At 37.8% G+C, this 16157-nt stretch overlaps 1 protein-coding gene across 3 annotated transcripts in view; it reads right to left on the bottom strand.

Moving 5' to 3' along the window:
• NCOA2 (nuclear receptor coactivator 2) overlaps positions 1 to 16157 on the bottom strand; it is a 197874-nt gene that overhangs the window by 22506 nt on the left and 159211 nt on the right. For all 3 annotated transcript variants that reach the window (XM_038173626.2, XM_027452331.3, XM_027452332.3), the window contains 5 exons: positions 11614 to 11824; positions 7649 to 7858; positions 5448 to 5663; positions 4670 to 4799; positions 572 to 737 (listed from right to left, as the gene is read on the bottom strand). In XM_038173626.2, the coding sequence (XP_038029554.1) occupies positions 572 to 737; positions 4670 to 4799; positions 5448 to 5663; positions 7649 to 7858; positions 11614 to 11824 (933 nt within the window). The remainder of the gene's footprint in view (positions 1 to 571; positions 738 to 4669; positions 4800 to 5447; positions 5664 to 7648; positions 7859 to 11613; positions 11825 to 16157) is intronic.

The following is a 16157-nucleotide window of genomic DNA, read 5'->3' as shown; positions in this document are numbered from 1 at the left end:
TATAGTTTTAAGTGCTTGGAATGAAATTCATTCTTTATCTCACATTAGTCAACAAAGACAATGAACTGTGGGTGAAATAACAGTTTCACTCATCTGAAAGCTTGCTGCCACCATAATACAAAGGTCTTGTACAAAATCTTGCTCCTCTGTTCCCAGGTCTACATATTCTTTTTTTCTTCTTTCCTATGCCCTATTTCTGGCCAAGATCTTACCTTTCTCCCACACAAAGCTGTTCCTCTGATCACCAGATAAGGAGAAGCCTGTTCATTTTTCAGGTTTGGTCAGTTTAGTTGTATAAAGCAAACTGGCTCAGCAAAGGTCAGAAGAAGCAGAGCTAGGCGAGGGTGGCAGGGAAGGAAGTATAAAGCTGGGGCTGAAGCAAGATTTTCAGGTGACATCAAGCTGTTAGAATGACTCCCACTAAAATACATAACTCCATCTTAGCTTGTAAGAAGTGTATTATAATTCTCTTCTTCAACACACATTCCCTCCAGTGTCCACATAACCTCCACTTTGACAATATGTCCTTTAACCACAACACCTAATATACACAATGTAATGTCCACTATACCTGGCTAACCAGTTCTGGTATTCCTAGAGCTCTGTCGATTTCTTCTAAACCATCAAAATTCCTTAGTGCCATATAAAGCTGATCCAGGAGAGCACCCTCATCAGTTGGTGACTCTGATGAAGGATGATTACACAAGAGATCATCTGGTGAGCTGCCAAATGGTTGCCTGTGAAAACATGAATACAGCAATGGTAAACAGCTGTTGGAAAGCAAGAAATAATATCAGAGGATTAGTAGTCAAATTGAACTAACAAGTGGAGACAGAAATTACTTTAATAGCTGTCAATTTTGTTTAGAAACCTATTCTGGATGAAAGTTTGCTTCCCAAAGAAATAGTTAAATAGCATGATTAATGCCTGTCAAGACCCTTCAAGCACTGTGTATCTGACAAGCAAGCAAATATACTGAAGACATGCCTGAGTACTGATTTCATATTACAGAGAGAAGCATATCAGCATGGAAGTCAGTATACATGTAGAATATATTCATTGAATACAGAATATTAAACAATTTTTTTTAAAGCTAACCGTACCTTTGAATTTTAACTGTTAGACTTAGTATAATGTCAAAAGTAGAGAAAGCATTCATTTCCATAGATACTCTTAACTGGTTGTCTAGTAAGCTAAGCAAGCTTAAAGGGTCATATTGGGGTCCAAGGACTGCCTGAGCTCACACAGGCTGAACATCTGGAAGAGCTATCCAGAAGCATGAAAGAGCAGGAAGAAAAGGACATTCTCCTTTTGGTTTTTAGCAAAACACTTTATCAACTCAGCACATCTGATGGAATTGTACAATTGGGTACCAGTTTATGTACTTGGTTATATGCCTCAGAAAAGCATCAGCAAGAATTTGGATACTGCCAGGCCAAGTGTGCTGCCCTAGTAATCCTGCGTACCTCACCCTTGAACTTGTATGCAAACCATGCTTACTTGCACAGGCAGAATAAAGGTTTATGCCAAACCCGAAGGACAAAACTTACTGAGAAATAAACTAAAACTGAAGTGACACCTTATCAGCAGCCAAACAACATCGTTTTGTTTTGCACAGTTCACACACAAGCCCTACTTCACATACAATACTACAAGACTACAAGAGAAAATATAGAGCAAAGCATTCTGCAAGCAAGGGCAGCTACTATGTGCACATTGTGGTAGAATTCCTTTCCAGATAATTACTCAGGGAAAACAAAGGATGTCACACATGGAAGGAGGAAAAAGCTCTATATGTGAATCCTTTTTATATGCCTGTTTGGAAAAACAAAAAAACACATTTGTGTAGTTAGTTTCCATAATGAGATATATGGTTGCCATGGAAGTAAAATCTCTATGCCAAAGCTTAGCAGAAGGGAGGAGATGCATCATTAGGTTATACACCTAAAAAAACCCAAAAGACAGTAAACAAGAAAACTAATAAAATTATTTTTAACTAGATCCCAGACAGTAAAATATGTGTATATACAATGTACCTTCAAGACACTGCAAAACTGTTAATCTGTCTCCTACATAGAAAAGTTCCTACAACTCTCACAAACAGTATTATAAATCAGCAAGGTGGAAGAGCAAAAACAATTCTTCAGTCAAATTGCTTAGAAACTTTAAAGATGACTTATAAATATGATCTGGGAACACAGACAATTAGTGGGGCTAGCAAAACAAAACAAAATCAAATGACAAACAAAAAAAAAACAAGAACAACAACTTCCCAAAATTGTAAATGGGCATGAACAGATATAAAAAGAAAATGTTTAAAGCATTTGTCAAGTTCTGTACATGTCCTGGTTTCAGTTAGGACAGAGTTAACTAATGACAATTACTTTCTCTTCTTTCTTTTCAATTTCTTTTACATACTGGAATGATAATGTTTAATTTTTGTCTAAACAAATTTTAACTCACATTTTGACTTTGTAACAAGTTACATTATATAATACTCAAGGAAACAATTAGATACCAGGCATTAATCCAATAAGAAGCACCAAACAATTCATCACCTCTACTTGGGGGTTATCAGATGCAGTGCAATGGGATTTTTTTTCTTTCCACCACCTCTAAGGAAACTGTGAGAAATGCAGAAGCAACAAAACTGGAGAATTACCTGCCTGGCTTGTTGCACTGGGTTTATGTGGCAAGGTTTTGGTAGCAGGTGGACTACAGGGGTGGCCTCTATGAGCAGAGCCCAGCACCTGACCCAGGTCAGACCAGAGCCAGCTCCAGCCGGCTCCAAAAGGGACCTACTGCTGGCCAGAGCTGAGCCAGGGAGTGATGCTGGTTGGGCCTCTGGGAGACCAGATTGAAGGAAGGGGGAAAATAAATGCTGTGCAACAGGAGCTGGGAGTGAGGAGAACCAGACCTGCAGACAGTGCAGCAGGAGGGCAGGAGGTGCTCCAGGCAGGCAGCAGCAGTTCCCCTGTGGCCTGTGGAGAGGCCCCTGGTAGAGAAGGCTGTCCCCCTGCAGCCCACGGAAAGGAGCAGGACAGGACCAGAGAGAAGAGCCCACACAGAAGCAGGAGGTCTGGGGGGAGCTGCCGCCCACCTGTGGGGAACCCGTGTTGGAGCAGTTTGCTCCTGGGGGATGGACCCCATGATATGGAGCCGTGTGGGAGCAGTTCTTGGAGAACTGCCGCCTGTGGGCAGCCCACGTACAATCAATGCTTGGGGGAAGGAGGTGGAAGGGGGGTGGATGGGTGGAAAGTGTTGGTAGTTTTTGTTGTTGTTTGTTTATCACTGCTCTAGCTTGTTGTTAGTAATAGGTCATAAATTTTATTAATCTTCCTATGCTGAGTCTGTTTTGCTTGTCACAGTAATTGTTGAGTGATCTCCGTGTCCTTATCACAACCCTTGAGCCTTTTACATTTTATTTTCTCCCCCTTTGCCTTTGAGGAGGGGGAGTGAGAGAGCAGTTGTGGAGCTCAGCAGCCCAGCAGGGTAAAACTGCCACACTTGCTGATCACAATATGTGGTCCTGTATTTTATCTTAGAGTATCATTACAAAAGTGAGTAAGTTATGTCAACAGTGCTTTTGGCATATGGACACCCTACCAGAGAGAAAATTAGCACAAAACATTTTGAAAAACTGGAAAAAATTAGAAAAGTAACAGAGAATATGCCACATAGTTAAATTTATTTATAGTTAAATAGTTAATAGTTAAATAGTTAAACTAATTTATAATATTTTAGAACATCCTCTTGGAAAGAAAATTAAGATAACGTAGTCAGAAGGTTAAACTTCCTTCAAACAAACTTTTTCTGTCTGCTTCTTCCTCACTTCCTTTTCAACACTCCTATCTGCTACTGGAAAAGATATTCCAACTCACAAATTCAAAACATCTCAACATTTCTTCTTTATTTGTCCATTTTGTATCACATATACAGTACGTATTTATCTAATTTAAGCTGCAAACTTTTTGAAGACATATGTGTCTTTTTAGACAAGCATGCACTGCTTCTCATAGGTGTGACATTATTTAAAAGGCGTAATAATAAACAACGTTAGCATTTCACATGTAGGCTAAAATAAACTGTGATTAAACAGTGGTGGTTCTGGTTACCTGAGAAAGAATTAACCTCATGGAAGAGACAGCCTCCATTTCACTTCATTTTTCTTCCCTCACCTTTAACAGAATTTAGGTCAATTAAAAAACCCCAAATAAGAGAGGCGTTGCTGAAGTCCTGCACTACTAAAAACACTAACCTAAGGCAGGAAAAGACAGCTATGTTGTAAATACAAAGGCTCTGGCATTTTTCCACACTGAGTTTTAAATACTTTCTATGTACTTAACAGCACTATGCACTAACAAGAACACCACACAAACCAGACAGAATCATGCCCATATTCATGTATGAGAAGTGAAATTGATGAAACTACCTGCAGCACTGGCAGCATTCACTGTTACACATAACTTTCAATTCCTCCAACACATTACATGGCAAGAAGAGCATTTGTAAGTGTTACCAGAACACATACACATCTCATGAGCATAAAATACTACAAGTGTTAAATTGATATGCATTTGGTGAATATTTACATAGGACTTTACTTTCATGAGGCATATATACAAGCCTGTAACATCTCTCCAAGTTTTGATGCATCACTAGGACTTACCTGTTCTGACCACCAAAAGTTGCCTGGTCTATAGGCAAGATGCTGTCTGGCCATGGTGCAGTCTGATTTGGAGGGGCCTGTTGTTGGCTGTACTGAGGTCCTCCTATGTTCATCTCCAATTCAGATGGCCCTAATCAAGGAAAAATAATTGCATATTTTTTTCTGCTTTCATGTTAATCCTTTCAGTTGAATTATCTATGTTACAATAAAACCATCAAAACATTAAGAGTTGAGTAACGTTACACTTAAAAGCATTGTGATTTTTTGGGGGTTAAGTATCAGTTTTAAAATTAGAACAAGTAATGTAAGAACTGTGAAAGGATTCAAAACCATAAAGCAGCAAACATGACATCACAGATGTCAAAATAGTAAGAAAAGCATTAAATAAAGGCAGTAGATAAGGTCAGTATCCTAACAGGAATGTACTTGCTTTGGAACTGGTTAAGTACAATGACAATATTCACAACATTTCCTCTTTAAAAGATCCACAGTCTTTAATGAGCAAGAGCAACTTCATATCCTCTTTCTTAGGAAATCCATACCACTATGGAGTTCAAGTGTATCAGGAACTGTTCCTATCAACACATGCATTAAAATTAACATTTCACACACCTTCCTTCCTAGTCCCACAGGAAGCTTTCACTGTGGAATAGAGTTCTCATCAAATCTATAATTGAAGTGAATTGAAGAGATTTTTTTTTCTCCTGCTTTTATCTTTGACAATGCAGTGCATACAAAAAGTCCCAACTCCACAAACTCCACATACGTGCAGACTTACCCATATTCATGACCTGAGATGGAAGCATCTGCCTTGGGCCAGGCTGGTTGCTGGGTCTCAAGGGGATGCTAGCTGTGGGGTTGCGGATCATGCCTGCTTGCACCGGCCTGTTCATGGCACTAGCGGTGGGTGCACAAGTTACCCTCACAGCAGAAGCCTGGCTTCCCCAGTCTCCAGATGTCATGGCAGGTCGTGGGGCATTGCCGCTGATCATTCCTGCACAAAAGCCAGACAGATTCAGGTGCGGGAACTTAGAGCTTCTTTAGCATTGCAATGGGCTGATGAGCTGAATTTTTAGAGATGAAAATGCAGCAGTTTCACTCAAAACATATTGTATCACAACTGTTTGTCCAGATGTGCAAGGCTACAGAAAGATGCCTTACACTGCTTAGTCAAGGGAGTGGAGATTATTATATATTTTGCATGAGGAAGATCCTTTTATCATTTCTGAAACATTGTTGAGAGTAAGTGTTCCCACGTGTAGTCTGCAACAGGTGCTGAGGGTGTGTGGATAGCCCTAACTTCCTTCCTCAGGAAATGAATCACGTTTGCTGATGTGTATGTCAGTGCTTTACTTTCCAAGTGCTAAGTGAGAATGAAGACTTGAATACCAACATGTTATCACTACACATGCTTACAAGCTAGAAGGATTAAATTTAAATTCGCATTCTGCAAACATCTTTTTGTAAGTCCTTTCATTCATAGCCTAGAGCCTTCTTAGCTTCAAGGCTTACCCAAGATAATCTTGAACCAATATACAGTGCAGGGAAATTACTCACAGGAACTTTCCGATAGATGCTGAAGTTCATTACCGTTATTTTAGGGGAAGTCCTCCTACATCTACTGTAAACAACTGATACAGTTTATTTACATTTGGAATATACACAATGCTACACTCTGACAGTATTAAAAGAAACAAACAACAAACAAACACACATGTAAAAAAACATAAAACAATGCACACACCCGCAGACATATATTCATACCATTTATACATTTTGATTTTATACAGTCTAGAGAGCAGATAAAACATGATTTTCAGATTGGATTACTGCTCCTTCTAGTTGCATTTTGCAACATCCTTAAATGAATGTTAAAAGCCAGCTAAATAATTATTCATTAGTTCAATTATTCAACATACAACCAAGGAGAAAAACCCTCTGAAGAGAGTAACTGCTTCATCCGCTGTGCAAAATTTGCTTCAATATTACATCCTCAGGTTTGTTCTGTTTGTGTACATATTCTATCAGCTGAAATATGTGGTGTGCTAGAGCAAATGGCAGGAACACAGATAATACTTGCTAACTTGTATACATAAGATGAATAACATCCTCAAATATGTATACAGAAGATGAAAGTAATAGGGCACTTGAATGACTGCAAGTTGACCTCTAAACGACTCAAATAAGATATTTCACAGTCTGTCAGTGCATCTTTTTTTTTTTTTTTTTTTTTTTTTTTAACCACTGATGCAAACTAAATGTAAAATTTTGGGAGTGAGTAGCTAGCTGAAAGGACTTAATATACCCATTTATTCAGCTTTCTTAGCAGTTGTTTCATACTTGAACAGTCTTGGACTATGTACCAGTATCTTCATACAGTATTAAGACAACATGAAGAAATCAATGCACTGCAGACCAGACACAATCCAGGACAAGGGGTAATACCATTACAAGATCTGACGGTTCCTGAAAAGTTTGTTTCAGCAAATGATGAAAGCATTAGATTTTCTTTACGTTAAAATGAGAATTAAGGCTACTAAGTAAAGGATAACTGAGGGCACCAGCAGGGTCAGATACACATCATAAGGGCAACAGTAGTGTCCACAATTTTGTTTTTGAAAGGACCTGCACAAAGAAGTGGAATGCTTCATTTATTTACTTTATAGAGGCAGAAAGATTTGATTTTTACCTAAGCCTCAGCTGAATCTTGAACATTGATGTGAACAGACTCTAACTGCCAATACAATGTGTGTGTCTAGAAATATTAAAGGAAGTGAGAAGTAGTGCAAAAAGAGCATGTCTAAAAATATGCAGAAAGTTCAAAGTAGATATGCCAATAAGTAACAGCACACTACACATATTTTTTTTCCAGACTGTTTGTACACATATGTTCTGTACTTGTTAATAACCCCAACATTAAGTTATTTGTGATGTAGTCTGTTAATCAAGCACATTAAAACAAACAGAAGGACTTCTTACCTGCGCTACTGTTTCCTAAAGTTCCTTGACTTCCTATCATCCCTTCATTCCGGCCCATCAGTCCTGGCTGAGGTATTACTGAATATGGGCTACTCGTCCTTATGGGTGGAAAAGCTCCTGCACCTGTTGGGTTCTGCAGTGTGATGTCAAGTGGTAAATTCTGGTTTGGTAATAACCTGCCCAGTTGCCCTGCTCGTGGGTTATTAAAAGCTAGACAGGAGGAGCAAACAAAAAGCAAAGTTACAAGAATGGAAACTTCACTCGTTAAAAAAAAAAAAAAAAAGGAACCCAAACACACTTTAAGCTCTTGGGCTGAGCTATTTATTTAATGCTCCATTCTATATCAGTCTGAGAAACATCCCTTCTTGACATTTTCATGTAACTTTCAAAATGGAACTTTCTGACACTGAAACACCTATGAGATATGTTTTTAAAAACTTGAATGATGCAATTTAACTTACAGAAGAGACACTTCAGGAAAACATACCACTGTGTGATGTGCATACTACTGCCAGTTAATCTCATACCTAGTAGAACTGTAACTGTGTACAGATGTCATCCTGAGGCAGATTGTAAGGAATTATCTCAGTCTTGAAAGTTATCTAGCATAAGCTGTGTCCTTGAAGAAGTTACCAAAATTAAACACAGATTGAGTCTATATTGGATTTTGTAGCACTGTTTCTACATCTCATTCCTATTTTTTTTAAATATATTTTTGTTATTAATGAAAATAAATACTTTCATGATTCAGCAACAAAGAATAAATGGTCCAGATTTAGATCTATAACACCATAATGTTCCGGTAAACAGAACTGTGCTTGATGATTACTGTCATCTTTATATAACTATTTTCTTCTGTTGAGATGTTCTGTGTTCTTAAAATCAGTTTCTGTAAAGAAAACTGAAGACTATCTTAGAAAAATGAACTTCAGAACTTGATTGGCAAACATCTGTTTCAGCTGGTCTTTGGAAAATGTTCAAATGCATGAAACTGTCTCCTACGTTCACAAGCAGTTCTCAAACTTCAGCTAAACACTGACCATGTGCCTATATGACTCCGTTTCCATTTATATTAAAAAAACATATATACACATTTTTGTAAAATTGTTATTTGCAATAATTTATGATAGCTTCCACTAGGAGAGTTTCTGATTGAACAGCAAGACGACTTCTGCATTTTTAAGTTCACCACATTAGAAAGGATTCAAAGAACTTCTTTCTTATTTTAGATCAAAGCAGTAGTGATACTTCTGAATTTGAGAACTTAGACAAGGTTTATCTATCTTGTTTATAAGTATGGAAACATCTTTTTACAAAGGTTTCTGTTTTTTTTTTTTTCTTTCTTATTCTGCGAAACCAGATTATAGGAATTCTCTCTACATATATCAATTTTCTGTTAGGTGAATTTGCTTGTATGTATCTAGAAGGAATAAATTACATCACATACACCTAACTCCTAACCATGAGATCAAAATTTTGTCTTCACTGTCTGTTCAGACAAGCAAGCAAAACTTACTTAGGAGACAAAAATGACTTTCCCAAGTTTAGGGGCACACAAAAGTCTTGGATTTATCCAAAGTTTATCACTATTGATAATTTCAGAACAGTTTTCCCCAGTAGTTTGAAAAATCACATAGATGAGTAACTTATTGTTATAGGGACAGCTTTGAAAGCAATCACAGACACTACAAAAAGGAAAGCTGGAAGTGCAGCACAAAATAACAACATGGATGATGAGACATGACTGTGCTCTACTGTTGGTCAGGATAGGACTGAAGGAAGCTCTCTGTCCCCCAGGCATCAAACTCTAAGAATCTAGCAAACCTAACAGCTTTCAACAATTAAAAAAAAAAAAAAATTAATGGGTTGAAGCATTTAAAGTATTTTAATGTAAAACCTTTAAAAAATGAAAGGTAGTTATTTCTTTGGGAAGAAAAAAAAAAGAATGAAATTGTATATGATTTGACATTCATTCTACATCGCTTTTCTGTGAGCATACAAAAAGCCACTCACTATTTCTATGCACCTGTTTTGTGTACGCTCTTCTACTGAAGACAGGGCAGAAAATTCCTAGGGGAATTAGGCACAGATACAAACAAGACTATGGAAGCTAGGGGAAAAATTTAAGTATTTTAATTTACAAGGGAAACAGGATGCCTCCTTTTTAAAACTGCTGCTACCCACCAAGATGTTCTCATTTATTATCATACTGTTACTGTAGTCAGTAGCTTTGAAAGCACATTTAAAGCCAAAGATGTGCAAAAGTTCCTTTGTGCTATGTTATACACAGATATAGAGTCAATAATACTGTGTTTACACAATTATATTAATTTACTATTAAAACCAATATCCTGTTTGACAATACTGCACATTAAATGTTTTGGTACTACACATCCTCTAAATGACTCATCAAAATTTAAAGATTTAGCCCAGCAAACCCTCTGACAAAAGTAAGATGGCAAAACAGTTCTTTTACATTGTGGTAATAAAGACTGATACAACATGAAAAAAGACCATCATTGGTCATAAATCTTACTACACGATACCTAAATATATAGAGAGAAATATAAATAAATAAATGACAGACTAAGTCATCAAAAATTCATTGTCTAGCAATGAAGATGTTAACATTTTCCTGGAAGAAACTTTAGGAAATAAGCAGTTTACATCCCATTTAAAAAGGATGTGGATAAGAGAAAGGAATATCACAGAATGGCTTTGGTTGGAAATGACCTCTAAAGATCACCTGGTTCCAATCCCTCTGCCATGGACAAGGGCACCTCTTTCACTGGACAAGTTGCTCCAAGTCCCAACTAACCTGGCATTGAACACTTATCAGCTAAAGGAAAGGCTTAACTCTGGAAAGCCAAAAAGAACCAACGGACCTTGCTTCAGAAAGAATATACTAAAGATTTCAGATGACTTATGTGCTGCTGCTGTTAGTACTCCCATACTTGCATTCAGTTTCAACGAATAATAATTTAAGGTTGTGAAATGGCTTTAATGTAAATTTAAACATTAATATCTACTTAAACATTTCTAAGAAATAATTTGCGTTCGTTTCAAGTGAACTGGTGTTATTCTTCAAAGAAAAAATACTTTCATATAATCATATACTATATTATATAATCATATACTGTATCATATAATCAAAAATACTTTCATATAATAAATTCTTATTAAAAATGTGCTCTAAACACTTTTATTAAAAACAAAAAGCCAACAAAAAAAACCCACACCAGCACTACACATTTAAGGAAGTGAACAGATGCTGCCATCCTAGCCTACAGGGGAAAAAACAATGAAGCAGTGACCTTGTATGCTATTTTCTTCAACATTCATAGCTGATAACACTCTTACTTTGCTTGCTTGCCACTATTTTATGGTGGCATACTAATATTTCAACCCCTGTTTTCAAGTTAATTGATAAAGTTAAGGAACATGGTCAGCTGGAAGTGACTCAATTAAAAGCCACAATTTCAAATTAGATTTATGCATTCATCTTAATCATATTTCTTTCTATTTATCCTGTGGTTTTAGAAGAATATTTTCTTTCATCCTTTGGAAAGCCTCACTTATCCCTTTTACCAAAAGATCTGCTGAAAAAGAGCAATCTACGTCAACACGAAATGCAAATGCTCATGATGCCAAGAGCACTGCAATAGCAGCATCCCACAGCTGTGGAAGGGGAATTCCGTTCTGACAGAAACATTTATTTTGAAATCTTTCCTTATATCTCCTCAAAAGGGCACCAACTTGCAGCGCACCGTGTGAATTAGATGCAATCTCCAAACGTGTTTCAAAATGAGACGACCGCAGGTGGCGCTAGGTCATCACACAAGACTAAGGAAAGGCTGAGAAACTGCCTTGGTTCCTCGCCTGCCTTGACAGGGGAGGAACAGACACCACAGCCCCCGCTTTGGGACTTCACAAGCTTTTCCTACACGCGCGCAAGCCGGACTCACTGCTCTGTGAAATCCTCATTGCTGGTTTCTGGGTGGCCACAGCCGCTCCGGGGCTGCCGTCACTGGTGAGCTGCATGAGGTCATTGATGATGGCTTGCTTGTCGACCGAGCCTGCTGGCGCGCCTGGGCGGCTATCTGGGAAAAGCTGCGGTAACTGGCTGTTCTGTAGGTCATCCAGAATCTCCTCCAAGTTATCCAGCTCACTGCCTGGCTGCAAGCAAAGAAAACATGGCACACGTTGCTGCTTGCCTGCTGTCGGTGTCCTGCTCATGCCCTGTTGCACCTGCACTGGCTTCAGATGTTCCCTCCAAGAAGCCCAGTGCAAAGCTCACAAAGTTGTCAAAAAGGGACAGTGCAGCCTTCCCTGGGCTCATCTAGCTTGCTCTTGGAGAGCCCTGGCATTGCAGGCATTACTGGCACCCCTTCAAGACCTTGGCAGGGGTACATACAAAGAGCCACATGATACGTACCTCACGCCAAAGGGAACCAGGAGGCTTCTTGTCATGATCAGTGCAGGCAGTACATGTAATTTGGCAGTGAAAGAAATCCCACAGTGATGAAGATGGGGATTTATGTAGGTAAAGCAAATATTTCTTTCAGCACAGTCGTATTTCTAGTCTCTTTATGACTTGATTAAAAGCATACGATGAAAAAGTTGCTTCATGGCTAAGACAATTCCCCTCATGTATTTTCTTTGTTACATTAAAAACCATAACAATGAAGAACTGTATAGAAGTTAACTGGCAAGAAATGCACGTTCCAATGATGCTGTGTAAATTAACAACTGTCAACTAGTTAGTAGATTTAAGAACTTATTTTGATCACAACTTTTCAAATCTGTGAAAGTAACCTGTCTACAGCAAGAAAAAAGAGAAATCTAGTTATGTACCCCTCAACAGAAATTTAACATGAAATGAAGATGGCAAAAAGATTAAATTCATCCTATACTAACACAAATATTGACCCGCATATATTTCTTAAAAATGTTGATTTTCACCAGTAATGTTTTTGCCTTATTTGTCTATAAACACTGAGAATTAAAATCTTTTGCTCACTCAAAGTTGGAAATTATTACAAGCGTATACTCTCCAATTTTAAAACTAAATAGGCAAGGCTTTACCAACTTTTTCGTGTAATAGATACAAATAAGCAGTACTGCCTCAGTTACCACTAAGTTTTAAAGGAAACATTTTTTGACAGTATTTATAACAAAAATCAACCCCAAATCAGTACCTTTTTTTTAAAAAAAACCTACAAACATAGAAGAGAAGCAGTAAGCGAGCAGACAGACTCAACAGATGGGGACCAGAGAAACAACAATACAAACATGCACATGCTGTGATACCATTCTTCCTGTTCTTTTTTGTCACACCACCACATCATGAACATGATCACTTATTCACAGCATGCTTGCACTGCAGTCACCAGGCAATATAGAAATACCTGAGATGAAATACCTTCAAACTATCTACCAAGGCACTCAGTCTAGTTAAGACACGGTGTGCTAGTGCTGTATTAAACTGCTGCTGCCACTGCTAATCTGAAGACAAAGCTAAGATGTCCCTAGGTTACATCTCTACATACCTTTTTGGGATGATTTGCTGCAAATAAACATGGTATTACACTTTACTCCATCCACATGACCTCGTACACCTATAGATCAAGCTATATAGTGCAGAGAGGATAGAGTTTACTCTGTTAAAAAACAGCACGTGGGTGATTTGGAGGCTGGTGTTAGTGGCAAAGTGGTAGGAAATCACAGAACCAAGAGGACTGGAAGAAATGTAAAGCCTCAAGGCAGAAAACCAGTGTCTGCCATTTCCAACAGAAGTTGATATAACCTTTTGCTAAAGACAGGCAGTGACAGAAAATCCACAGCTTCCCAAGGGAATTTCTTTCAGCACTCTACCATCCCTACTGTTCAAGTTTTTTTTTTCTTCTTTTTTTTTTTTTTCCCTCAGTGTCAACACAAAACATCCCCCACTGGAATTTAGTCCCTTCCTTCCTGTCGTATTTGGAATCTGGAGAACAAATTGTGTTCCCCTTTCTTCTTCTAATCTTTTCTGTATTTGAAAGCTGCTTTGTACTTGTGTTTTGGGGTTTCAGGCTAAAATTAAGTAATTTCAACTTTTCAAATTTTCTTCATCGTATAGCCTATTTTCAAGACCTCTTATCATTCGCGATGCTCCTGTAGCCTGCCTTCAGTTCATCCACACTCTTGTTGCAGTGCAGTGTCCAGAACAATACTTCCAGAGGAAGCCTTGCAACTGCTGAGTAAAGCAGAAAGTTTACACATTTGATGGAATGTTGCAGAAAAGCCTGTGATTTTTTTTCATCACATGACATTACTGATTCTCATTTATCATTATCACATTTGTTCATCCTGAATATTCTCCTAATAATTTTCCAACATATCTCCTAGTTGCAAATAAATTTGAATTACTCAAAATAAAGTTGTCCTCCAAAGTATTTGCAGACATGCAAGTATCACCTGCAGCCTTACTAAGTGCACTAGTATTCTAGCATCAGGTCATTTAGGTTAACAAAAATACTGAATATCTCCAGATGCTGCACAAACTTCTGCAGTACCTCCATTATGACAATGAATCCTTAAATAACTACTTTGTGTGTAAGGATTTCCAGGCAGCTTCCTACCCACTCACAGTAGTTTCATCTTGACCATGCATCTCTGATCTGCTTACGAGAACACCACGTGTAACAGTGCCAAAAAGCTTTGCTAAAATCAAGACACACAGCATATACTGCTTCTCTTCAGCCAAAAAGCCTGTTACCCTGTTGCAGAAGGAAAATAAATGGGTCTGACATTGCCTGCTCTTGACAAATCCCTCTGATGCCTCACTACCTTCCAGGCTTGCACAAGCAGTTTGGTTGACACAGCACACCAACAGAAAAGGTCGAGCCAGGAGAAATTGAATGTCATTAGAAGAAGCCTAAATCATTAAGCAGACAGGTGATAAGCAGATTCAAAAAGGCACTCCAAGAGACAGTTGAGAGATGTTTACAGAAGCTGCATTTTGAGCACTGGGAGAGCTGGTAAAAGAAGCCTGCAAGAGCCAGTAGAGGAGACTGATGTAGAGTATCATGAATTATAAAAGGATGATTCAATACTCTTTGGGGGAATTAAGACATATGGCCTTCATTAAACATATTTTAGAAAACAGTGAGGGAAGTTTTTATATGTTGCAGGGTTTTTTCCTTTTGTTATGTGCGGGACTTTGTGTCTTTTTTTTTTTTTTTTTTTTTAAATATTCTGGCTACTGCTTTTATTTCTTTAAACATCAGACATTAAAAAAATAAAAACCAAACAAACAGAGAAGAACATATTGATCCAAATGTGTCAGAAAACTGCAATCCCCAAGATGCTTTTAATTCCTCTCAGGAAGTGCCAAAGAAAGGCCAAATAAAACAGATGTATTTTAACAATTTTAACAATAAAAAGACAACTTTTTTTTTTTTTTTAACTTTAATGTAATCAATATAGAGTATTATTTCTTATTTTTTTGATGAGATGAGGGTTCTCAACAGTTGCAAAAGCTCCAATTTAGTTTTAGCTATGATGTTAGCCTAAGACTTTCCAGACCCACCCTCAGATGGCACCATATCTGCAGAAACTAGTGTTAAAATCTGTACTTGGTTAGTTTGATGGGATTTTTCTTTTATTTATATACTGTATTTATTTTGCTAATGGCCTAAATTGAACTTTATGTAAATAAAAGGCACACCCTAAACTCACTCTAAAACTATTATTTGTCGTGAATTAATATATATATATATTTCTGATAAAGTGCAAAGTAGCACAAGAAAGTTCTTGTGCTAACTAACTCTAAGCCACACAATTATTACAATCTCAGTAGAACTGAGAAACTAAGTCGTAGAATACATTAGACAAGTTCTGCTTGGAAATATTTTTCTATTTGAAAAATTACCGACTTTTGAAGTGCTTATCACCATCATAGAGAGGAGGTGGAATCAAATATTAATAAAATTCTTTCAGCACTGCTGACGTACAGTTACACCTAAGCATGAAGTTTGGCTTCCAAACGTTGCCATGTCTAGATTCCACTGAGGGGATCTTCCCGTGGATTTAGGCCTGGATGTGTCCTAAACCCTGCACCCTCTGGAGAACTCTTTTCCACCATGGGCAATGCCCACGACTTGCACTGAGGCTTTATTCCAAACTTCACACACATATACACTTCCCTTACAACCGCACATGACAGAGGCACCTTGGACTTTTTCCTTACAACAGGATGACTTTTGGTGGGGACACAAACTGGGGATTATATAAGGCAAATATAGTTTGAAATTAGCTCATTAGCTACCTCCTCAGCACGGGCAAAACATTTGGCCATGAAAGATAAACAAAATAAAAAGATAAACAAAAACCTAATCTCTGCTCCAAACTGGCCACAAATTAAAGGATTAAAAAGAGGGAAATCTAAGTCAGAAGTGAAATCAATATAGTCCCTGACTGCAGTAAACACACATTTGGCTAGATATCCTGTTTTATTATAAGGATAATC

Source organism: Anas platyrhynchos, chromosome 2 (assembly GCF_047663525.1).
Source record: "Anas platyrhynchos isolate ZD024472 breed Pekin duck chromosome 2, IASCAAS_PekinDuck_T2T, whole genome shotgun sequence".
Lineage (NCBI taxonomy): Eukaryota > Metazoa > Chordata > Aves > Anseriformes > Anatidae > Anas > Anas platyrhynchos.
Note: the sequence above shows the minus strand (reverse complement) of the source record. Positions and strands in the feature narration are given on the sequence as shown.